Below are 26,973 nucleotides of genomic sequence, written 5' to 3' on the forward strand. Positions count from 1 at the left end.
ACATACATATATACATACATATATACATACATATATACATACATATATACACACATATATACACACATATATACACACATACATACACATATACATACACATATACATACACATATACATACACATATACATATACATATACATATACATATACATATACATATACATACACACACACACACACACACACACACACACACAGAGTATAATTATATATATATGTGTATGTATATGTTTCTTTATTTTAATATTCCCCCCATCAGTGGAAAATCACTCGCTGACGAGGGGATAAGGCCTATGCTGTGCTTTTTGCGGCATGGTTTCATTTTTATTTTTTTTGCGAATTTTAATAAATACTGCAAGGAAAATCGCATCCCAGGAAGTCTGAGAATCCTGAATTGCTGTGCACATGTTGCAGATTTCTTCCTTGCAGATTTTGGTGCTGAAAAAATCTGCAGCATTTCAATTCTTTCTCCGCTTTTTTTTTTTTTTTTCTTTTTTTTTCCTGCATCTGATATAATCCACAGCAGTGGATTAGATCTGTCAGTGCTGCACTCGCAGCACTGACACTTCACCTCAAAACCATGCAACCGGCATGGTGTGAGAGATGATCCATAGCTCAGTAACCCGGGGTCGTCATGGTGAGACCCAGGGTTGCCATGGCAGCTATCTGGTCCCTTTTAATCAAACTACAGGGATCCGATCGCCAGGGAGAGGTAAGTGATTTGTCTCCCTATTAAAGGGGGTTAAACTGCCGGGGAGCAGCGCAGGCACCGCTCTGGACAGTGAGAGTCGGGTCTCAAAAACATGAAAAACACATGAAAAAAGAAATGCAAAAAGGATTTAAAAAAAATGTTTTTTCTGCTGTTTTTCCTGCCAAAACATGCAGTTTTGTGTTCAGAAAATCTGCACACATCTGCTAAGCGGGCATATAGCCTTAGAGAACTCTTGAGGATTGAAGTTTACAGAATTTTTAGATGTAACTTATGAAGGGGGAGAGTAAAATGTTACCAGAATGTACCATATACTGTGTGAAATCAGCAGACGAATGCTCCAGACAGAGGTTGGGCAAGTTATTAGAAACGAGTAACGTTACATTTGTTTGTGGTTTTACTTTCCGGCATGAAATGTATATTTGAGATCCTAACATAAGACGGACATATGGCGGGAATGCTGAGGGAGATATTTGAGAATATCATTTGTTTGGGTGGGGAACCATAAATTCCAGATTCCCCAAACCTCAGGAACACATTTGTTTCTGGCTTGGTACACCGCGTTGGCTGCAAGAGGATAGGGCGGTAATGTCTCCTTATACAGAAGAGAAGGAGCAGTGAAGGCCGGAGGAGTTGGTTTGCGGCTTGAATCGATGGTATTATGATTTGTGGCTGAAGTCGGTGATGTCTCATTTTTAGCAAGGTTTTCAGGATTCGAACTCTGTATCCTACCTAATTAGTCACTTTATAATTTACTTACTTTATAAAACTGGCCCAGTTTGTCACCTGGCTCTCCAACACGATTATAATCCAGGAGCAATCACGATTTTAACCGTAAAGGGTACGAGCATGGACTTCTTCTGTATTGAAGAATGTGACCACCAGTTCAACTTTGCGTCTTGTTTCTGTGGGTCGGTGACAGCCCAGACATACCAGTACTCGCTTCAGCTTGGTATTCGTGACCCATCAGACATGTCGCAACGCGTTTCTTGTGGTGCGCATCACTTCTTTGGTTTGTGTTACTCCATGTTGTGCAAATTCTCTCTAATTTTTTTTTTTTTTTCTGGATGTTTTATACATCTGGAGTATCCTTGGAAAAGTTTTTAGCTATTCTGTCTTAAAAATAAGTAGAAAAAATACCAATAATCTTGGTTTCTTAGGAGCACTAGTCCAGTACCGTGGGTGTAACTATTGCGGGTGCATGTGTTGAAGTCCCATGGACACTTGGTGTCCCGATAGGTCTCTGTAGCCCATGTGAGAAGACCACTGCTATCAAAGACCCATGATAGTTGAATTGTAAACATGTGGGGCCCATGGGCTTAAAGTTACACCACTGTTCAGCACCAAACCTATGGTGCAGTGTTGTCCGCTTTAGTCACTGTTGGATCTTGGCTTGTAAATCCCCATTGTGAAGCATACACTCCAGCGCCAGGTTCATAAAAAGAAAGTTAATGTTTCAACAATGATCAAATTCTGTGGAATACAAAGTCTATCTATGCAAAACCGGAGCTGATGTCACTGCCCAGAGGAGATTGTCGTACATTCACAAGATCAGCCATTGCCTCGGAAAATCCCCCAAGCCATGATCTCAAATCAGCGTTGTAATCATTTTCTTGGTTTGGTTTTTCTTGGTTGGACAAGGTGTAAATGGATGAGAAAAGACTGGATGCTACTGGACATTCTGGATCACTACTCATTTTATAATATTCCCGCTTACATGAAATTCCCTAATGTGGTAATATAAGACCTGCCCCTTTTAGCAGTGGATAAAACCCAATAATAATCTACAGATGTCTTCATTGTATTCTGTAACTCAGTGACAGAAAACATTTGAAAGAATGTAGATCAAGTATTGAGTGAGAATTTCCTTCGAAATGTGTTTAGTTTTTTTTCCCCTTCCTTATGGACTTTCCCTTTAAGAAGCAGCACATAAATAAAGCATTTGCCTTTGTGACTTATGAGGTATTTTCTGGTCTTCAAAGTGAGATCTATTGAAGGGGTTGTCCACTACTAGGACAAGCACAAGGGGTTGTCCACTACTAGGACAAGCCCTTCTGATTCCAGATGTTTCCCCAAGGTAAAACAATAATGCCTTTACTCCTCTCCCATACCAGTGCCTTTCCAGTGATGTCCAGGCTCACCGTTCCAAGGCTCATGTGACATCACGCGTGTCCAATCCGCACCAGCTTCCTTCTTCCCACCTTCGGACCAAGCAGCAATCAAGAGGAAGTGAGCTCAGCTGCAGCGCTCAACTTCCTGTTGATTAACCTGTTTAGTCCGAAGGCGGGAAGAAAGAAGCTGGCACTTATTGGACTCTGTGCTCTCATGACGTCACAACCCCACATGCACTGCAAGCACAGACACCACTGGAAGCCTGCCGTAGAGGAAATATAGGCTTTTTTATTTTATCTGGGGGAAAAGGGGAATCAGAAGGGGTTGTCCTAGTAGTGGACAACTCCTTTAAGCCTCCTTCACATGTCCATGTTTCCGGTATGTGTGGCATGTTTGTTTTTCACGGATATCACATGTACCCATTATAACCTAATGGTGTTGCTCACATGTCTGTTTTCTTTTAAAGCAGCACGAATGAGAACAGCAAATACAAGTCTATGGTTCAGTGGAAAAGATGTACAAGTTATGGATGGCATCTGTCTGCTTGTACGTGTTTAACATTGAAATTACAAAGCTTCGCCTATACTTTTGCATTCTTTTTTCATCCATGCTGGGAAAATACTGATAACACTGATGGTAAAAACGAACACACGGATGATCCAAAACACTGATGACCCCAGTAACATTTTTCCATTTACATGTTTTATTCAGATGTTTGATTGGGACCCATAAAGGGAATTTGTCAACAGGATTTAATTCTAAAAAATATGTACATAGCAGGCCCGGCGTCAGTGTCTCGGGCGGAGCAGGGGACGCCGCGCTCTCCCACTGCTCGGGTCCGGCTGCTGCTGCTGCTGCGGCAGCTGCTGCTCGGTGGCTCGAGCGATGGGCCTGATCCCGTGGACTCGAGCGGCGCTCCTCGCCCGTGAGTGAAAAGGTGTTTGGTTTTGGGGATTTATTGTCCATGATGCCACCCACGGTTGTGGTGATTTTTGGTAACCCCACCGCTGCTCTGTATGGGGATCCCGGGAGCGGTGACAGGGAGCAGCAGAGTTGTTAGTTCTCCCCTCCGTGGGTAGGGGTTGGTTGTCCCGGGGCCCAGTGATGGGGTGGAGGATGAGGGATGGCAGGCCAGGTGTGGGGCCTGGTGAGGTGCAGGGTCGCGGGGGGGGGGGGGGGGCAGCGCTGTGCCTCACGGCACAGTGGTACTCACTCAGCCTGAGACGGTGACACAGTTCTCTCTAAAACACACGGCTGGAAAGACAGTTCCCACGGACGGCTGCTGTTGCTTTTCCCCGGTAGTTAACGGTGACTGTCTCTTTCCCTGCACCTTGTGTAATGTTGGTAGCGATGGGTTCCCACCGGTAACCCGCTCCCTGACTTTGATATGGGCCGGAGGAGCCCCTCTTTGCCCGTAGGCGCTGGCCGTGAGAGACTGGTGCCTTGGCGGTGTCTCTCTCATACGGTTGGACTGTTGCCTTCAATCGGGACTTAGTTGTTTGGAAACCCGGAGGTCCCCTTCACTGACGGATTTGGCAAATTTACGGCGACTCCTAGCCTTGCCGGGATCCGAAAGGCCCCTGCCAATGGTGCTGGCTTCTCCTTGTGTACCGGTCCGGTACCGCGCGGGTCACCACCCGTCCACGGTCCTCATGGCACCTCCGATAGGCCACTCCTGCAGACGGTCACCGCCGTCTGCTAACCTTGCTGTCTCCGTCCGGGGCACACACCCGGACGTTCTCAGGCTCTTAAGCTGTCACTTTCCTCCTTTCACTTCCACCTCTCAAACTCAACTTCAACTAACTCCTCTGCACTCAAGCTCTGCCTGAGCTAAACTCTCCCTCTAACTGCCTGTGTTTTCCCTCCTCCAGGACTGTGTACTCCTTGGTGGGTGGAGACCAACCGCCTGGCTCCACCCCCTGGTGTGGACATCAGCCCCTGGGGAAGGCAACAAGGATTTCTGGTTTAGCTTTGCTGTGCCTAACCGGGGTGTAGGGTGTGGTGATGTCATTACCTGTGACCCCTAGCTTGTCCAGAGCGTCACATTAGCACCCGGCAAACCCGGTCAAATGCCGGGGGCCCTGGGCTGCCGGGGGAACCCACTCGCGGTGGTAGGAAGGCCCGGTGCCCGCGCGGTCACCGAGGATTGTAGTTTCAATTGTATTGGCATCGCAGTTGCCGATACAATTGAAAGCGCTGATGAGAGACTGAGCACCGCGCTCCCTCTGTCATCATTCTCCCCACTGTGTCTGACACTGTCGGCATTCTGAGCCTCTAAGCTCTGACAGCTCAGCAGCGGAGCGCAGAGGTCAGAGCGACAGCGGTGGACGGCCGAGGAGACTGGAGCAGCGGGGGGAACGAGGAGAAGTGAGTCTTAATGAAATTGTGGTGGCCAGACGACCATGGAGGTGCATTAAATGATATAGGTGCTGTGTACTACATGAAGGTGCCAAATGCTATGTGGGTCTGCACTGTTCTATATGGCGGCTGTATACTACATGCAGGTGCCTAGTGCTATCTGGCTCTGCTTTGTGCTATATGTTGGCTGTATACTACATGAGGGTGCCTAATGCTATCTGGGTCTGCACTGTGCTATATGGCGGCTGTATACTACATGAAGGTGCACAATGCTATGTGGGTCTGCATTGTGCTATATGGCAGCTGTATACCACATGAGGATGACTAATGCTATATGGGGCTGCTTAATGTTATATGGGGGTTTCATAGTGCCATATGGGGGCTGCATAGAGAACTATGGGGGCTTCATAACACTATATATGGAGGCTGCATACTGCTATACCCCCAGAGTTGTATGTCACCTCCACCCCAGTGCTGTATACTTCCTCAGAGCTGTGTATACTCCCAGAGCTGCATGCCACCTCCCCACCTCAGAACTGTTTGTCCCCACACCCCAGAGTCACTGCCCCCCTCTAGAGCTGTATGGGCCCCGTTGCTGTATATCCCTTTCTTAATATGTATGCCCCCAAGTAATGTGTATGTCCCCAGCCTCTCTTGTGATGTGTGTGTGTGTGTGTGTGTGTGTGTGTGTGTGTGTGTGTATATATATATATATATATATATATATATATATATATATATATATATATATATATATATATATATATATATATATATATATATATATATATATATATATATATATATATATATATATATATATATATATATATATATATATATATATATATATATATATATATATATATATATATATATATAGCAGTGTTAGTGTTCTCTATGTGCGACCATGTCTGTTAGTGACTGCCACCAATCAGCGTGGCATCAACCCATGCCCAGGAGGAGCTGGATGGAGACAAGCGGGGAGGTGAATGAGGCTGTTGCTGGCTTCCCAATATTAGAAATATCTCTGTCTGTGTGTGCATGTATGATGTGTATCTATGTATGTCAGTGTATATGACAGTGTATAGATTTGTCTGTGTTTTTGTGAATTTCCCTTTAAATATGTATGTATACGTATGCCTGTGTGTGTGTATATATCTGTGCATGTCTGTGTGGGTGGGACCCACTGAAACTTTCGCCCAGGGCCCACAAAAACCTGGAGCCGGCCCTGACATATAGCATATAGATCTTTCAAAAATAAGTCCAGCAACACCTTTACATGGACAGTACATCCCTCAATTATTGAGAAATCCGCATTTGAATTAATATTGAAATGATGCTGAGAACGAATTGTAGAAGTACAAGCCTCTGTCACTCCAGCTCTACTCCACACCCAGCCCTGCCACCTCCTCCTTGTTTGACAGCTCCTTTGCCTGGTCACACAACATAGAGGCTGTGAAGTCGAGCAGGAGGAGGCCGTGCTGGGCAGGGAATAGAGCTGGGGTGACGGAGGCTTCAGATCTACAAACAGTTCTTCAAGCCTCATTTACATATCAGTTCAAACACTGATTTCTCAGTAATAAAGGAACAGACTGGTCGTGTGAAGGTAGGGGGAAGGTTGACATTCTGATGACAAATTCCCTTTAAGTTCTTTTTACTTTTTAGCTTCATGAAGCCAAATCTTCTTGACAGGCATTGAAGAAAGCACTTGTGATTTTTGGTAATGGTTCAGGCAGCTGCTGGCAAAGCTCATGGAATATTGACGTAGATGAAATGTGTAATTCTTGTGACCTGTGCGGGATCGGGGCAGAGGGGCTCTGTACGTGGATGCTGCTTACATATGGGGACACATCCTTTTATGGCGAGCTTCTGAACTTCCCAGCCGTAGAACCGGGCAGGAAAATTTTATAAGGTTTGGCGCGTGGCCAGCGCTGGCGGTGAAATTTGAAGCAGATTTTTCTTCACTTAGCTCATGTGAAACTTTTCGTTTTGGTTCCTTCATACAAAAGTTAAAGTGAAAATGGTCTTTTCAATGGGCCACCGATTTTTTCCATGTCCTTGTTCTTGATTGTGTTGAAGACTCAGCGTGAGCCTTTTATAGCTTATTAACGCTTTCTTAGTAAATGACCAGGTCACGGGAAGTATTTTATATTATTAACGAATCCTTACACTGAGAACAACATCATAAGAACATTCATTGTAGGTGTCATTTACAGATGTGAGGCCTTTATTTCCTAATTTTCTTTGTCTATGGATGGTCTTGCTTGTCTACCAAGTAAAGTGTAGTCTTCTCCTGAGATTTGTCTACTTAAAGCTTGGTCTTGTGTATTTGGGAGTATCAGACTCTCAACAATACACACTTGGTGGTTGTTTTGGCATTTTGCCCTCCATTTGCAAATGGCCTCTTTTTAGAGAGCAAGAAGACAAGAACTCTAGTGCCACCTATTGGGATTAACTATCCTAAAAGTCAAAATTTATGAGCCTTGCCATATGACTTGGCATAAAAATCCAAGCCAGACTTTCCATTTACAGAGACATGTTTTGAGGTGTTTGCCCCTCATCAGTGCAAAGCAGAAGATCTGATATGGCGGTGGTATGCAGTAGCAAGATCCTGCCTGATCATTTGAATGGATGAAAAGCTGCAACTACATTTCAATATGAACGGCTGTTTCAATGGATCTATCTGTTGCTGAGCAGTGCCCTGTGTTTCCTTCTCAGAATAATTGTTAGATCTGATATGGCTGGGTTGGCGACCTATGATAAGAGGTCGAGGGGGAACTTTTCTCCTTGTGGAGAATGCCAAGCTGGTGTAAGGAGACTTGTAGGGCATGCAATGCTGCTCTTGGTATTTTAAACATGCAAATGGCCTTTTCAGAGAGTAATAGAGGACAAGAATTATAGTGCCACCTGTTGGGGTTAGTTAGTATTGACTCTTTAAACAAAAACGCCCTGCCACTTGCTTTACTCTTTTTTGTGAGCGGAGCAGAACACTACATTGATGATGCTGCAAAATGATTTGTGGCTTTTAGAAGATTGTACGAACAGCTTTCAGACTTTGAAACGTGTCAGTCTTCACTGATGGCACACAACGTGCTGGGATAGTAAAAACTGTGCTAGATAGTATGATCTGGATAAGATGCCTGCATGGATGATAAAATTTAATGTTGATAAATGTAGGGTAATGCACCTAGGACGGAGTAATCCTATAGCTGCGTATACATTAAATGGAAGTAAATTCAGGACTACAGAACAGAAGGACTTGGCCATTCCGGTTAGAAGTAACCTGAGCAGCAGCACTCAATGTCAGGCAGCAGCTGCAAAAGCAAACAAGACTTTAGGGTGTATAAAATGCCAAAAGCCCAATGTATTACACTCCCCCCCCCCCCCCCCCCCCCAACTATAAATCACTTGTAAGGCCACATGTTGAATATCTAAAGAAAATATTGGAAAGTTCAAAAGCGGCAACTAATTACATGGGATGGAAGGTTCACACATCTGTCCACGATTCATGAACCGGTCATAGGTCTCTCCACAACCTCAGGCATATATGAGGCGGTCAAGTTCGGGTCGAGGGGGGGGGGGGGGGTGTCTGAGGCCAGTCTGTGCATTGGGGTCCATACTTGGACAGCAACAAAGGGACGTGTGAGAAATTAGAAAAGCTTAGAGAAGGATGCTTCAGAGGAGATCTCATCTACAGTGCTGGCCAAAAGTATTGGCACCTCTGCAATTCTGTCAGATGATACTCAGTTTATTCTTGAAAATGATTACAATCACAAATTCTTTGGTATTATCTTCATTTAATTTGTCTTCAACGAAAAAAAACAAACAAAAATTGTCATAAAGCCAAATTGGATATAATTCCACACCAAACAAAAAGGGGGTGGACAAAAGTATTGTCACTGTTTGAAAAATCCTGTGATGCTTCTCTAATTTGTGTAATTAACAGCACCAGTAACTTACCTGTGGCACCTAACAGGTGTTGGCAATAACTAAATCACACTTGCAGCCAGTTGACATGGATTAAAGTTGACTCAACCTCTGCCCTGTGTCCTTGTGTGTACCACATTGAGCATGGAGAAAAGAAAGAAGACCAAAGAACTGTCTCAGGACTTGAGAATCCAAATTGTGAGGAAGCCTGAGCAATCTCAAGGCTACAAGTCCATCGACAAAGACCTGAAAGTTTCAGTGTCTACGGTGCGCAGTGTCATCAAGAAGTTTAAAGCTCATGGCACTGTGGCTAACCTCCCTAGATGTGGAAGGAAAAGAAAAATTGACGAGAGATTTCAACGCAAGATTGTGCGGATGGATAAAGAACCTCGACTAACATCCAAACAAGTTCAAGCTGCCCTGCAGTCCGAGGGTACAACAGTGTCAACCCGTACTATCCGTTGGCGTCTGAATGAAAAGGGACTGTATGGTAGGATACCCAGGAAGACCCCACTTCTTACCCCGAGATATAAAAAAAGCCAGGCTGGAGTTTGCCAAAAGTTACCTGAGAGCCTAAAACGTTTTGGAAGAATGTTCTCTGGTCAGATGAGACAAAAGTAGAGCTTTTTGGGAAAAGGCATCAACATAGAGTTTACAGGAAAAAAGAGGCATTCAAAGAAAAGAACACGGTCCCTAGAGTCAAACATGGCGGAGGTTCCCTGATGTTTTGGGGTTGCTTTGCTGCCTCTGGCACTGGACTGCTTGACCATGTGCATGGCATTATGAAGTCTGAAGACTACCAACAAATTTTGCAGCATAATGTAGGGCCCAGTGTGAGAAAGCTGGGTCTCCCTCAGAGGTCATGGGTCTTCCAGCAGGACAATGACCCAAAACACACTTCAAAAAACACTAGAAAATGGTTTGAGAGAAAGCACTGGAGACTACTAAAGTGGCCAGCAATGAGTCCAGACCTGAATCCCATAGAACACCTGTGGAGAGATCTCACAATGGCAGTTTGGAGAAGGCCCCCTTCAAATCTCAGGGACCTGGAGCAGTTTGCCAAAGATGAATGGTCTAAAATTCCTGCAGAGCATTGTAAGAAACTCATTGATGGTTACCGGAAGCGGTTGTTCAGCTATTTTGGTTAAAGGTTGTGCAACCAAGTATTAGGCTAAGGGTGCCAATACTTTTGTCTGGCCCATTTTTGGAGTTTTGTGTGAAATGATCAATGATTTGATTTTTGTTTCATTCTCTTTTTGTTTTTTTTTTGTTTTCTTTTTTCATTGCAAGCAAAAAAAATGAAGATAATAGCGAAGAATTTGTGATTGCAATCATTTTCAAGAAGAAACTTAGTATTATCTGACAGAATTGCAGGGGTGCCAATACTTTTGGCCAGCACTGTAATATTTATAAATTCATGTAGTCAATACAAAGAACTGGCACATGACTTATTCCTTCCAAATGACCAGGAGACGCTCATTACATGTGGAGTAAAGGCGATTCTGACATCTACATGGGAAAGGGTTCTTTACAGTGAAAGCGGACTGTGGAACGTCCAACTTCAAAAGGTAGTAATAGCAGATAATAAAACAGTATATTTTAAAAAAAAAAAGCTGAATTATTTTCTTATTAAAATGGCATTGTGGGTTATAAATAATAAAGTGAACATGTATGGTTGAAATTGTGAACTATAGGTAACACCCCCCCCCCCTTCCCCCAACCTCTATATACTGTGTGCACTGGGACGATCAGGTCTCGGTGTGTCTGAGACTGGTGATTATATATATATATATATATATATATATATATATATATATATATATATATATATATATATATATATATATATATATATATATATATATATATATATATATATATATATATATATATATATATATATTATATTGCCACATGGAAAGAGTCATCAAGCTGCCATTAACCTGTTGTGTTGAGTGTTCTGCATAATTAATGGCATCTGACAGTGAACGATGTATGGGGCAGATTGGTTTATTAATGCTGAATTCGCAATATTCATAATGTACAAGCTCAGTCGTGCGGTTGGTCTGATCATTCCTGCTACTTGTATTGCCCATGCTGTGTAAATTTGGGGCTTGGTTTTAGAACTTATTACAAATATTTTCCCTTTACCTAAAACCTGTGCGATGTCCTCTTTTATATTCTTGGCCTGTATTACACTGGCTGAAAGTTGTGAAGTGCAGCGGCACTAGTGGCCTTCATATAGTTTAATATCTGAACCCGCTAATTTTAGTGGGGCCTGTTTGGTGTGTATTGGGGGCCTCTCGTTCCCAAAGGTGTTAAGTTGCCACCAAATTTTGTCGGCATTGCCTTACTTCACTCTCCCTATTGAAAACACATTAACACTCGGCCGTATCGGGAAGTCAGGAGGGATAACTCATGACCTCTACCTAATGTCTGCGGACTCATTCTTTGCAGTCCGTGTTCTGCATTTTTCGTGTAGCTGTATTTGGAATTGTCAATTGGGGAACATTACGGGGACCAAACCTATGTCACTTGTCTGAAGTGTATAGAATAAAGGGGGTCTCAATATGCCAGTCACCATATGTGTCTAAAACCCCCTGTAGTAGCAGCATTGTGTTTGGTACATAGTTTGGAGGACCATCCATGATCACTTCTAAATGTAGGCTTTTGTTTTTTTTTCCAGATTGCCCAGAAATATGACCCCCAAGTAGAAGAGGAGCTGCGGCTATGGATAGAAGAGGTCACTGGTATGAGAATTGGTGAAAATTTCCAGGTCGGACTGAGGGATGGTGTCATTCTGTGCCAGTAAGTACACTAGGAGCCTGGACCAGTGGTGGTCATCAGCAGGTGCTTGGTAGAAAAGCTTCAGTTGGCCAAGGCCTTCAGAACTGACAATGGTGAGAAACCTTACTATCTCGCTAATAGAAGCAGTCAGTCCCCAAAGTGCTGTCTTGGGGGTTGTACAATTTTGGGGTACATAAACAGTTTCCAGTTACTGACAACAAGCCGAGATCTACTAGAGGGGGTTAAAGTAGTGAAACAGTCTTTAGAAAGTTAACTCCTCATTATGAACGTTGCACTATATCCTCATAGGACTGGACAACCCCGGTAATGTAGGTGTGTGCGCAGTGTGGCCCCTCTGTAAATTTTTTATTTTATTCCCTTTTCTCCCTCCTCTAGTCTCATTAATAAGCTGCACCCAGGAGCAGTGAAGAAAATTAATGAAGCCAAAATAAACTGGCACAAGGTAAGCGTGGAGCCAGCAGTCTCCAGACGATCCGCATATTACTATATGGCATTGTATATCTGATAGTGGAAGCTTATGGTATCTTCTGGTTTTCTGCAGCTGGAGAATATCGGGAACTTCATCAAAGCCATACAGGATTATGGGATGAAGCCGCACGACATTTTTGAGGCCAATGATCTGTTTGAGAACGGAAACATGACCCAAGTTCAGATCTCCCTGGTAGCCCTCGCTGGTCTGGTAAGTCCTGCAATGTATATAGACTCATAGTGACTGCTGTAAGGGATAAAATCGTGAGCTAATGAAATATATAGCGTATTTTCCCGCTTATAAGACGCACTTTATCCCTCCCAAAACTGGGGGTAAAATGGGGGTGCGTCTTATAATCCAAATATGGCTTACCGGAGGAGGGGGTAGTGGAGTGGGGTTACTGGAGGCAGGGTCGGTGATACTGAGGGTTCGGAGGAGAGGATGTCACTGCAGTGGAGTGGCTTAGCAGGGTCACAGGATGGCGGGTCGGCAGTGCAGCTGGCGCCATTGTTCTGGCTGCGGGCTCCATTGAATAGCCAGTGGTTGATGCAATGGACTTCAAGGAAATGGCCGCAGAGTCCTATTTGCACATGTGCTGCATCCTATTATCTTGAAGTCAATTTCATCAACTGCGGGCGATTTTCAATGGAACCCACAGTCCGCTGGCAGATCAATGGCGCCTGCTGCCGCCACACTCCCGAGCCCGCAGTATCGACAACCCTCCGTCCACTGACCCTCTTGAGCCATGACACTCCATCCTCCGAGCCCGCAGCAACGCCGACCCTACCTCCTATGGCCCTCCTGAGCCGCTCCACCACCGCCACCGCTCCCCCCTGGTGATATTATAAGACACACTAGGATTGTAAGACTGATCCTATTTTAATATTAAAAACTATTTTTTATACTATATTTTCCCCTCCTAAATTTGGGGTGGGTGCGTCCTATAAAACGAAAAATACAGTATATAATATGGAATGCACAAGGGATAATACAGACCCTTGCAAAGTGTCTCTTTTGGAATTAAAGAAATTCTGCAGCATCTTGGATGTGTCAGATGACCTCTATATAATGTGCGGGGACACCTATTTTGCAATCTGTGATCAGCTGAGGCTGTCGCTTTAGTCTTCTAGTGTTTTGCTCATCTTGTCACTATTATATAACGGATGGGAAGGTTTCCTGCTTGGACCTGCTCCCGGTGTGCACACAGGCCTCGCACAGCTTGGTCCCCTTAGCCCCATTTATTGCTGTCACGCTCATGACTTCCTTGTGTGTCCTGCAGACGGTGCACAATCCAGATCTCCAACCCAAGACTCGGCATTACTTATCTGTATTACTCTGCTGGTATGAGGTGCAGGGATATACAGTCCCCGGAATGAGAAAAGCAGCTGGTAGCTTGAAATCCGTGTGTTCTCGGTTTACGCTATGGCTTTTTTTATGCAACATTTGGTTGGGAAGTTATGCTGTGGATTTTCCACTCACAAATCTAGTGGAAATCCCCCAGTACATTCAGTACAGGGCAACTTACCATAAAAAAATAAACCAGTGAACTGCTTAAATGGCAACTACATAAAGCTGTTATTGTTGTGGCATGTTCCAGCCTCAGAAACTTTTATGCTTTTGGCAAAATCACAGAATAATTACTGTAAAATTCGTATAGCTTTAAGAAAAATAATGAAGGGATTGTTCGTGCTGTTTTGTTTTACATTATGATTTAGTATGTTAAAGTAAAGGTATATCGGCGTTCAACTATTCAGTAGGTAACTTTAGTGAAAAAAAAATCCGCTTTCTGGTTGTTCTTTAATCCACATTTGAATTTTGGGTGTAATGAGTTTGGCTCCGGCCCCTCCACCTCTCTATGGTGTGTCTCTCTCTATATGCATAGATTCAGATTTCGTCTCAATCTGCGCATGCGCCATCACGGTCCTGAAGACTGGAGATGACTCTGTGCATGCGCCACCACTGACACCATTGTACTGAAGACTGCCGGGAAATGACTCTGCACATGCGCCATTATTTAAACCATGTTACTAAGGACTGGCAGAAGAAGAATCTGCAGAAGTGTCCCCTGCAGTAAGGACGGCACATACAGACACCCAGAGGCAGGTGGAGGGGTCGGGGGAAGCGCCAAAGACCCTACTCGCAGTCCTGCCTAAATGCACCAAAATCTTATTACACCAAAAGTTCAAGTGTGAATTAAAGAACAACCCAGGATACAGATTTCTTCACTTAAGGTATCTACTGAATCAGTATATCCGTGCCATTATGGCCATTCCTTTATTTTTTAACAAGCTAAATCATGATTCCAGGATCTCTTTAAAGAGGATCTGTCACCAGATTATAAACTATTATATAGATCTTGCACTGATGGGACTGGTGTACTTATTTTACATTCTATGTCAGATTGGCTGAATAATCTTGATATTAAGATGAGCATTTTATTCAGCCTCCGTCCACCCAGCCTGATTGACAGCTGCAGCTTGTACTGGGCAGTGTGAGATTTCAGCAGCAGCAGAAAGGACACAGAGGAGCTGTCACTCCGGCTAGGTGGGCAAACAAAATAAAGGATTATAAAGCCATTCTTGCATGGAATTTCCTACTCGCTACAACAGTCGTGCCAGGTTTTGGAGATCCATTAATGTATGCAGTTTAAATGGTAAAATCTGGGGACTGTCACAAATTTGGTGCGTGTTCTTTTATTAGGCCCCCCCAAAAATGTAATTTTTTTTTTTTTTTTTTTTTTTTTAGGCCAAAACAAAAGGCTTCCACACCACCATAGACATTGGAGTCAAGTATGCAGAGAAGCAGAGGAGACAGTTTGATGACGATAAGCTGAAGGCTGGACAGAGCGTTATTGGGTTACAGGTAAGATGGCGGTGTGTGGAGTGCGGCGGTGTGTGGAGTGCGGCGGTTTCTTGCCTCACACGGCTGCATGCTCCTCTTATCGCTCTAGATATTGTTGGCTAATGGCCTCTCTTCCCTGACGGCTGAAAGTGTTTCCTTATGAACTTCCCTTAACCTCATTCTCTGCCGCTGATACAAGTCACGTATGTGCAGCTGCAGATCGGGCCAAGATACATGGAGCCGTTTAGTTATTTTACAGTAAATAGTTAATGATCATCTAAAAGAAACCACACACCTTTTTTTTATTTTTTTTTCACTTCATATTCCTCATTATTGATGGCATATCCTGAGCGTAAAAGGAAACTTCCCAGTTTTATTGGGAAATGTCTTCTGTAGCTTCCCCCCCCCCCCACCTCCCCCCAAACGTAGGCTATGGTTTAGCGTATATTTAAAGATTTTGGAGAAGGGGCCGTCTTTGACCTTCCACCCCATTCTCTGCACAGTCTGAACCCCCAAAACCAGCGAGCGGCTGAAGTGAGTCCTTGGAAATGCCTTAGTGAAGCTTCCATATTCCAGGTCTTTAGAGGCTATGGATCCCTTTTGAAACAGAGGAATTTTTTTTTTTCTTTAATGGTAGTGGTTACCTTGCAGTTGATAACATTGCATTAGGTTTGTCAGTAATCTTCATTCATTTTCAGGCCTCCTGTTATACAGTGGGTAGCCGGACCAATGTTTTTGATTTTTCTCATGTGGGAATGTCTTAGTAATACAGGCTGATCTGTGTGTATCTAGGTGCTGCTGTCTTCATTTGTATACCAGCACAGCTTCTATCCTGCACTATTTCTATAGGCTTCTTTTTTTTTTTTTCTGGCATTCTCCACAAGGAGAAATTCTTCCTTGGATCCCTTTTCAGAGGCCTCTCTTAGCCAAATAAGACCTCTTCCTTAGCAGTGATGAGGGTCAAACACTAGCTTGAATTTATCTTAAAGCTGATCAATCACCAGGATTTTCCTATAAAGCCAGTGCTATACTGACACTATCAGGCTGATTCTATACATACCTTTAGTTGTCAGCTCAGATGTATAGGTTTTGAAACACAAGCAAGTAAAGTTTGTAAAATGAGCAGCTTTTTGAATGACAGCAGCTGCCGATCTGCTGATAGCTTGGGTGGCTTTTGATACTGATTCCTGCCCCCTGCCTGAACGTCCTCCCTGTTATTTATGCTAATGCTCTTATAGAATCATTTTACTAAGTGCCTAGAAGGACCTGTGCTGATGTCATACCCATGTGACCAGAAGGGGCAGGGCATCATCCAACATAGCTGATACTAGGAAGCAACAGTATTGTTGCATTGTATGGCCTAGAAGTCTCCTTATGCTGGCTTTGCACTCTCAAAAAAAAAAAAAATGTTGCCCATGGCACCGTACATGTGTCATGTTCCCTGCCCTCACTGGAGATCTGTCTACTCCCAGCTGTCTTCCCAAGCTTATGATCTCTAACCCTGAGAGAAGGGAGAGGGTGAGCAGAGATCTGTCAAAACAGAAGCCCTGCTAGATTTGTATCAGCTTTGCAGATCACTCGGATAGATAATTGACTTCTACATACCACAGCAGCAAAATAATTTAGTAAGTTGTGTAATTTTAAATATTAAGACTGTGTAAAGCGGATATTTTCTTCATAACTGCAGAGTCCTTTAAGGGAATTTGTCAGCAGGTTTTTGCTACCTCATCTGAGAGCAGCATCATGTACGTAGAGAGATCCTGAATCCAACAATGTGTCACTTACATTACTGGGTGCAGCCGTTCTGACATAATCAGAATGAAGTTTACTCATGTAGCAGAGCTGAGAGCTGCCCCCACCCACAACAGGGTCTCTTTAGAGACTGTGTATTGACAGGTGTCTGAGGAGGGGGCGTGTCGGACTGCCGTGCACCTGACGTTGTAGTCCAGCAATGATAAGGGTCCTGCTGCTTAAACATAGCAAATAAATTAGAACTTGACAAGACAGGCATCCCTGAATTTTGTGTTAACCCTTGCAGCATGCTGGCTTCAGCTTACATAGCAAAAACCTGCTGACAGATTTCTGTTTTAAAGGACTTGTCTACTTTCAGTATCGTGGACCCCAAACTAACACACATAAAACAACTCAGCAGGCACTTGCCTCCCATTTCTCCAGTTCTGGCTCCCCGCCACTGCTCCGGTTGCGATAGTAATCAGATTTTCATTCTGTCCGTGTTTCTAGTAACTGTATTAGGAACCGCTACTGATTTGTAGCCTTTTTGTAATAACTTTCATTGCAGATGGGAACCAACAAATGCGCAAGTCAAGCGGGTATGACCGCCTACGGGACCAGGAGACATCTGTATGACCCAAAGATGCAGACTGACAAACCATTCGATCAGACAACTATAAGCTTACAGATGGGGACAAACAAGGGGGCCAGCCAGGTAAAAGCAAATGACATACTGGGGTGGGGAATCTACATCTGGGATATATGCAATGATCCCTCTCCCCATAGATTGAAGTATTTACTGCACTTAGCCTTGGTGTATGGAAAGGTGTGGATACAGAGGGCTTCTAGGCTTGGGCTTCTAGGCTTGGTCTTCTAGGCTTGGTCTTCTAGGCTTGGTCTTCTAGGCTTGGTCTTCTAGGCTTGGTCTTCTAGGCTTGGTCTTCTAGGCTTGGTCTTCTAGGCTTGGTCTTCTAGGCTTGGTCTTCTAGGCTTGGTCTTTCTCTTTATTATTTTTTTTTTTTCTTTTTCCCTTTCTTCTCCCACCCCCCCTTTCTCCCCCCCCCCTTTTCTCACCCCCTTTCTCCCCCCTTTTCTCCCCCCCCCCTTGTTTCCCCCCCCCCTTTCCTTTCTTATTATTGTAATTATTATTTATTATATAAATAAATATATATATATTTTTTATCAGGCAGGAATGCTTGCACCAGGAACAAGGAGAGATATCTATGATCAGAAAGGAATTCTGCAACCATTGGACAACTCCACAATTTCATTACAAATGGGCACCAATAAAGTGGCATCTCAGAAAGGGATGAGTGTATATGGCCTTGGGCGGCAAGTATACGACCCCAAATACTGCGCCGCCCCCACAGAACCTATCATCCACAATGGCAGCCAGGGAACAGGAACAAACGGATCAGAAATCAGCGACAGCGACTACCAGGCAGAGTACCCCGACGAATACCCGGGAGAGTACCCAGATGATTATCCTAGAGATTATCATGGCCAGTACAGTGATCAGGGCATAGATTATTAGAGATTAGTCTACTCAGTATTAGTTCCTTATTTTATTCAATGAAGACCAAGCTAGCCTTGTGTAATTTTATGTCTTCCCTAAAACACTACTATGCTTTAATATGGAAAGAAAATTTGCCTTATGTACATTCCTTTTTTTTTTTTTTTGCCTTTTGTATCCCTAGTTGCCTTCTAGTGCTGAGACTGAGGTTGTTCTGTGGCGTATCCAAGAATTGTGTATGAAGTAAAAAGGAAAACTGTGAATAATGACGAGAGGTTGTACAGTTACATAGTGACGCATGTGAGGATCACAGTTCTGCACTACTAAACTATTATTTAAATGGCCATTAATTCATCAGAATATCAATAGCAGAGATGAGTTGTTTTTTTTTTTTTACTTCTTCTTTTTAAAACTTTTGGATAGCCTATTTTTTTTTTTTTCTTTTGTAGCAAGAATGTGGAGCCATCGTCTATATGTAGAAGGTAGCCATGAGCATAAAGCAAAGCCCATAGTGAGATACAAGGTATCTTAACTTGTTCCTACCCTCTAAATCCCATATATAAAGGCCTAAACCAGTCATTCCACCACTCCTGGTCAGGGCAATTATATAAAACTGGAGTATAGGACACCAAAACTCAGAATGCATTCCCATTTTTATACATATTTTTTTTTTGATAAGCTGTAGTAAGTTCAGTTAATTTTAATGTAGCGTGTTATAGAGGAGGAGGAGTTGAGCAGATTGATATATGGTTTGTGGGAAAAGATACAATATAACTGTAAAGCTCTGAATTTTGTGATTAGGAGTCCAATGGGCGGAGCTATCTCTGGATAGTCCTTAAGGGAATGCTGTGAGTAACTGATTAGGACGGCCTACCGGATTTCCATAGGACGGCCTACCGGAGATGACAAGTACAACAGGACAGATTTGATAGGGGAGACTTCATTTTTTTCAGTGCTTGTGGTACAACATAAAGGGGCCAAGACTCCTTAAAGGGAGGGGCAAATTAGTGATAGATTTAGGATAGGAGTGGTGCCACAAACATAATCATGCCTGACTGGAGCACCATAGAAATGAAGCTTGTATATATGTATATTTTGAATCTTGCATATTTTACCAGAAACTGCTTATCTATCAGAACTATTCCCCGTAGTAAAGATTCCACTTTAGTTTCCAAAACTGCACTGGGATAATTCGGGGCTGACTGGACTGGTGACTATGGACGACTTTGGTATAGGATGAAGCTTCCTGGGAACCCTTTACGCCAGATTTCTTGCTTCTCGGTGATCTTATTCTAGATATACTGGGAGGGTCATCATTGCTGAATTAATAGAATATTTCTTCTATTCAGTAACTGGATTTTTCACAAAGCTTGGCTGATGGTGGCATATGTTATATAATGCATACCAGTAGGGGGCGGCGTTCAGACTTCACGCTCTATAGTAATAGCTAATGCAGGAATGACATGGCAAAATGCCAATTATTGTCCTCTGCTGTACACAAAAAGGCCACTTTCGCAGCCCATAGACTCAGTATTTCCACATTGAACAGTTTGTATTTTACAGGCATCTCGCCCTTTCGGCTTCCTGTGTACACACATTCCACAATGTAAATGGAAATTCATGTTCCAGCTTGGCGGGCTGGCACGCATGGTTGAAGGCTATGGCAGGTGAGGGACCACATTCTCAGCGATGCAGAACATAATGCCCCCTTGATGCTGCTGTGCCGGAGTTGGCAACAAAATCCTGCGCGTTCTTAATCTGCTCTGCAATGCTTAACTTGTCATTAAAAGGGAGCGTCTCCAAGAGTCTAGGACCGTGCAGACGTCTTAATGTTACCACGGCTCGGAAGTCTTATGTCAGCGAGTCTTTTCAGCATAAAGGATTGACAGTGCATTTACATTTTGTCTGTGCCATATCGTACCCATGTAGGTGTGCTTTGTTTCATTTATGTGTATTTATTGTCACATTTCTCAGCATAAACTGATCCCAATGTATTTTTTATAAATAAATTTTGATATTTTTTTTTTTTCCTGAACGTTACATTTGTTCTGATCTCATTTTGTGCTTTTGTTAATCTCTTCTAGTACATTGTGGTGCCAAGATTCAAAGAAACACAGATTTCAATAAAACATGCATAAAAGCAAGGTGTTTTTTTTAATTTTTTGATTAGTAATAAAAACCCTGGAGCGCTAACATTAAAGTGCACCAATCAGCTGGATTTTCCTATATAACCTAAAGCCAGTGCTATACTGGCACTATCAGGCTGATTGTAAACATACCTCTTTAGTTGTGAGATCGGATGTATAGTTTTTGAAACACAAGCTAAGTTTGTGAAATGTACAGCTTTTTGATTGGCGGCAGCAGCTGCTGTTCCTCCCCTTTTAGTTCTGCCAATTCCATTATAGCTGTTTACTAATGGTTGTGGCTATATCCCAGTGGCTAGAAGGACCTTGGGCGTGATGATGTTTCCTGCCATCCACTATAATGATACAAAGGGGGCTTTGTTCTGGCTCTGACATGTATTGAGCACTTGTGACAACTTCTGCCTTCCAGACAGAAATTTTGGGGCACAAGGTGATGCTCATAGAGGGTAAGTATAAGACTGGTGCTTTAAATGAAGTCTCCTCTCTAGCACTGGGGGGGAAAAAAACCCAGCTGGAGTGGTGCTTTAAAGGTTTGGTGGTCCTAATGTGGACAACATACAGGTATTACAAATTTGGGCAACTGCCTCGATGACAGTACCCAGTTTGACCAGCAGGTCTCCTCAACTTACTTGTATGTACCACTGAAGCAAGTAGTTCTGGAAACCTTTCATCAGGCTAGGAGCTGCCATCTGAGCCAAGTGTTACAGTAGTGAGAACACAGCTTAGACACCCTCAATGTCAAATGCCGAGTAAAACTAACCATTGTGATATCCTCATGGAGTAAGGTTAGTCACTTTTGTATGTTTCTAGCTATGTTCATGTTTGGAGAGAATATGCACCTAATGTCATATAAAGCAGCGATTGCCCCGGTAGTGGTGGCATTTTTAGCCTTTGATCAGGAGGCATTTACAGAGTAACTATTCGGAGGCTAGGTAGATTGGTTTCTTTACTGTACAAACATTTACTGATGATCCTCTGGCCTTGGATGGTAATGAATGAATCTCTGGTATGTGAGGAATTCTCCTGCATAAATACAGCCGCTTTATATAAAAATAAACCTACCTCAGTTTATAACCACGGGTCATGGTGTTTGTCCATCAGCAAGAATCCTACAGGAAACCTGGCAATCTGTTCCTCATGGAAAATGTATGGTCTGTGCAGCGTTTATCCGGGGGCTAGAGGGTGTACGGTTATTGCACTGGCAGTGCGCACACATACAGGCTTAGTGAGGGGGGAGAGCACTTCATAGAATGAATAATTCATTAAGGTAAGCATGTTTTATAGCAAAGCTTTTTTTTTTTTATTATAAAGAAAGTCAAGTGCAGAGCATAGCTTGCACAGCTCTAACTGTGAGCATGGGTGCAGTAAGCAGTCAATCAAAATGAGTGCGCCGTATATATGTGAGGGTCTAAGTGTGTATGGAACCCTTTGGTCATATTAAGCGTGCACAGAAGGCTCCTCAAGCGTAGAATTTTATTTATTTTTTTTGCCAAAAGAAAAACTATACTACAGCTATATGTCTTGTGGTCTTTTTTTGTCCTTTAAAGTAGTGAAAGCGCACCAGTCACCAGGATTTTCCGATATAACTTAAAGCCAGTGCTATACTGGCACTATCAGGCTGATTCTATACATACCTTTTAGTTGTCAGGTCAGATGTAAAGGTTTTGAAACACAAGCAAGTAAAGTTTGTAAAACGAGCAGCTTTTTGAATGACAGCAGCTGCCGATCAGCTGATAGGGGGCAAGAACAACTATGAAACTCCAGCTACCTGTCCATCCTCCCCCTGTTAGTAAAACTATTCTATAATAGAATTAGCATAAATAACTGACTAGAAGGACCTGTGCTGATGTCATACCCATGTGACCAGAAAGGGTGGGGCCTTAGCCAACAAATGTTGCTTTCTAGTATCAGCAAAGGCCCCACCCATTCTGGTCACATGGGTATGACATCAGCACAGGTCCTTCTAGTCAGTTAGTAAAACTATTCTATAATAGAATTAGCATAAATAACAGGGGGAAGATGGACAGGTAAGGGGGCAAGAACAACTATGAAACCCAAGCTATCAGCTGACCGGTAGCTGCTGTCATTCAAAAAAACTGTTCATTTTACAATCTTTACTTGCTAGTGTTTCAAAACCTATACATCCTAGCTGACAACTAAAGGTATGTATAGAATCAGCATGGTAGTGCCAGTATAGCACTGGATTTCGATTATATAGAGAAATTCTGCTGATTGGTGTGCTATAAGTCTCCTATATAGCCATTCAAGTGCTTTAGGTAGCATTTGGGAGGTGACACTCCCTTTACTGTAACCTCACATAGTTCAAATGTGCTTCCATATAAATTGACGTAATGCTAAAGTTCACACGAGACATTTTCGCCATCATGGATAAGCTCGAGATCATCATGTACCTTGCCAAGGGTCACCAAAATTGTAACTCCAACTATATGGACCAGAAGCCATAAACACTAATAATTATATGCATATCCACAAATAGGAAGAATTGTAGTACCAGGCAGATCTGTGCCTGGTGAACACACTACGTACATTATTATAGCACTTTGCATATGAAAAGGGGTACATGTACAATAATCACGAACACTACAAGGCACAGATTGGCTCAGGAGGAGAGACAGGACCCTGCCCACAAGGGCTCACAGTCTACAAGTACATGGCATTAGCGTGAGCATGGTGGCTCCTTCAATAAGCTGATCGGCAGGGGCAGCAGACAGATGGATCCTCACTAGCGATGAGTGAGCACTACCATGCTCGGGTGTTGTTATGATCAGTTGGGTACAGGAGTCGAGCCCGTCCTAGCGTCCGAGGATAATGGAAATCAATGGGGAACGCAAGTTCCTCCTCCCCTTACCCCAGAAGATCTTCTGGAAAAGGCCATTGACTTCCATTATACTCGGGCACAGGAGTCATGCCCATCCAACTGCTTGTTAGAATTGTGTGTTCATGATAAGCTAGATAACATCGATGGCCTGTCATATCCATAACTAAATTCCATTCATGGTGCAGGTAGGGAGCAGGGGAAAAGTAAAAAAAAAAAAAAAAGACAATCGCAGACCTGTACAAAATAGACTTTAATTTGGATAGACTATATCGGCAGTCTATGAATAACATCATCTGTTACATGTAGAAAAATACAAATTCCTCATTATACAGTTATCAGACTCCTGCAGGAAAAAGCTTTGATAATCTGAAGGATTGACGTTCAGGTTGGCTGTCATAATGCACCAGACCAATCATTAGGCCAGTTTTATGGCCTTTATTGATTCTAAAAATTGAAAGGGGTCATGAATTGCTGCAAACTTAGTTATTAAAAAGAGGTGGTCTCATATTCTTAAATGGGAAAAGTAAAGTGCTACTAAAAAAAAACCCCAAGTGACTTCACAATTTACCCCTTATAAAAAAAAAATATCCTGTTCTGAGCAGCACTTACAAGCTCTATTGTTCTCTGGAGCAGGCCAGCTCCTACACCCCCCCCCCCCCCCCTCACTCCTCTGCTTGCAGCATATGGGCTCTCAGCCACGCAGCTGCTGCAAACAATCATCATCAGGAGCAAGTGGCCCCTGGCAGCCAGGAGAGTGGTGCGCTTCTGAAGAAAGATGGATAAACGCCTTTAATAAATCCACAACAAAAAGGGACAAAAATTGCGCAAAACCACTTTTAAAAAAAAAAAACAAACAAACATTGTAGGGGTAGACCCATCTTGTAATGTAAGCCCGATGCTCCACACCCTGGTATACAAAAAAGAGCTCCAATCATGAAGAGTACAAGTAAAAAATAAATTATATTGGTAGCAAAGAACTGATTATTCCTAAATACTGCACATAATAGCAAATTATATAAATAATATACTCCATAAAACCTTAAACAAGTGGGAACAAATTGAACATGGTTTGTGTAAATGAGCAATAAATCTAAAGAAAATTTCAGATATAGTATGTATACCCTAGTAAGAAACACTTGGGTTTTTAAGGTTAAGGATTATATTTGCATTTATGTGGAGCGCCATTTACTTTTTATAGATGCTATTCACATTTGGAGTTAAGGTGAAAGACATATTGCTTATTTTAACCCCTCCTGTGTACCTGGATTAAGTGTGTTTTTTAAGCAGTCTTTTTTTCTCTCTTCATAGACAGGTGCATCTCAAATTACAATATAATCAAAAAGTTAATTTCAGTAATTCAATGCAAAAATGAAGACATATATAGAGTCATTACACACAGTGATTGATATCATGTCTATATTTCTGTTAATGTTGATTATTATGGCTTAAAGACAATGAAAACCCAAAAGTCATTATCTCAGAAAATTAGAATACTTACCAAAAAAAACACCTGCAAAGGCTTTTTAAGCATTTGAAATGGTCCCTTAGTCTGGTTCAGTAGACTACACAATCATGGGGAAGACTGCTGACTTGACAGATGTCCAGAAGACAGTCACTGACACAATCCACAATGAGGGTAAGCCACAAAAGGTCATTGCTAAAGAAGCTGGCTGTACACAGAGTGCTGTATATAAGCATATTAATGGAAAGTTGAGGGAAAGAAAAAGTGTGGTAGAAAAAGGTGCCCAAGCAACCGGGATAACTGCAGCCTTGATAGGATTGTTAAGAAAAGGCCATTCAAAAATTGGGGGGGGAGGGGGGGTAGTCTCACAAGGAGTGGACTGCTGCTGGAGTCAGTGCTTCAAGAGCCACCACACACAGATGTATCCAGGACATGTGCTACAAGTGTCGCATTCCTTGTGTCAAGCCACTCATGACCACTAGACAACACCAGAAGCGTCTTACTTGGGCCAAGGAGAAAAAGAACTGGACTGTTGCTCAGTGATCCAAGGTGTTTTCAGATGAAAGTAAATTTGCATTTCATTTGGAAACCGCGGTCCCCGAGTCTGGAGGAAGAGTGGAGAGGCCACAATCCAAGCTGCTGGAGGTCTAGTCTGAAGTTTCTACAATCCGTGATGGTTTGGGGAGCCATGTCATCTGCTGGTGTAGATCCACTGTGTTTTATCAAGACCAAAGTCAGCACAGCCGTCTACCAGGAAATTTTAGAGCACTTCATGCTTCTCTCTGCCGACAAGCTTTTTGCAGATAAAAATTTCATTTTCCAGCAGAACCTGTCCACACTGCCACAAGTACCAATACCTGGTTTACTAACCACAGTATCACTGTGCTCGATTGTCCAGCAAACTCGCCTGACCTAAACCCCATAGAGAATCTATGGAGTATAGTCAAGAGGAAAATGAGAGACACCAGACCCAACAATGCAGACGAGCTGAAGGCTGCTATCAAAGCAACCTGGGCTTCCATAACACCTCAGCAGTGCCACAGGCTGATCGCCTCCATGCCACGCTGCATTGATGCAGTAATCCATACAACAGAAGCTCTGAGCAAGTATTGAGGCATTTACTGTACAGACTTTTCAGTAGGCGCCAACATTTCTGAGTTTAAAATATTTTTTTCAGTTGGTCTTATATAATATTCTAATTTTCTGAGATAATGACTTTTGGGTTTTCATTGGCTGTAAGCCATAATCATCAACATTAACAGAAATAAACACTTGAAATAGATCCCTCTGTGTGTAATGACTATATAATATATAGGAATAGATCCCACTGTGTGTGATGACTCTATATAATATATGCGTTTCCCTTTTTGTATTGAATTACTGAAATAAATTAACTTTTGGATGATATTCTAATTTATTGAGATGCACTTGTATTTATATACTTTGCTTTTGAGGAGTTTGTGCACCTCATTACAATTCATAGTGACAGTAATTGTGTCCACCTACTCTCTTTGTTTAGTTTTGTTTTTTTTTTTTAGCCACAATATTGTGATAATTATAAAAAAAATTAACATATGGGGAATCCCCAATCCCAGGACATAAAAAAATACACAACTGAAGACTCATGCACGTGGCTGATCTCTGTGCACGCTCACACAGAGTCCGTGCAGAGGCCATAGCTCTTCATGGCCACTATGTGCTGCCCTATTTATAGTGCTATTCTCTCTTTGAAGTTATTTTCCCTTAAAACATATTTCTGATATACGATTTTGCAGCATTTTTCTTTTGGCTTCCAACGGGAGAAAAAAAAAAAATCTATAGCCATACAAGTCTCTTATAGATCCTCACAGTGGCCCTTTTAAAACTAGGTATAAAACAGAGCTATGTGCATGAAGTCTTAAGGCCTTACTACTCGGAGTTGAACGAACAATGATTTTGCATAGATCGGTTGACCATCCATCGATAAAGGATTTCAGAGACAAATATCCAGCCATTGAAATTTGAACAATTTTTTTCCAGCAGAGAGATAACCCGGTACCAGAGGAATCCATCA

General features: G+C 42.7%; 1 protein-coding gene across 1 annotated transcript in view; it reads left to right on the top strand.

The window, feature by feature from the left end:
• CNN3 (calponin 3) overlaps positions 1 to 20,619 on the top strand; it is a 39,448-nt gene extending 18,829 nt beyond the window's left edge. Inside the window, exons 2-7 of the mRNA XM_075320079.1 lie at positions 11,800 to 11,921; positions 12,297 to 12,363; positions 12,463 to 12,600; positions 15,136 to 15,252; positions 17,531 to 17,677; positions 18,149 to 20,619. Of these exons, the coding sequence (XP_075176194.1) occupies positions 11,800 to 11,921; positions 12,297 to 12,363; positions 12,463 to 12,600; positions 15,136 to 15,252; positions 17,531 to 17,677; positions 18,149 to 18,496 (939 nt within the window). The 3' untranslated portion in view covers positions 18,497 to 20,619. The remainder of the gene's footprint in view (positions 1 to 11,799; positions 11,922 to 12,296; positions 12,364 to 12,462; positions 12,601 to 15,135; positions 15,253 to 17,530; positions 17,678 to 18,148) is intronic.
• Positions 20,620 to 26,973: the final 6,354 nt, after the last annotated feature.

This window comes from Anomaloglossus baeobatrachus, chromosome 8, assembly GCF_048569485.1.
Source record: "Anomaloglossus baeobatrachus isolate aAnoBae1 chromosome 8, aAnoBae1.hap1, whole genome shotgun sequence".
NCBI classification, from domain to species: domain Eukaryota; kingdom Metazoa; phylum Chordata; class Amphibia; order Anura; family Aromobatidae; genus Anomaloglossus; species Anomaloglossus baeobatrachus.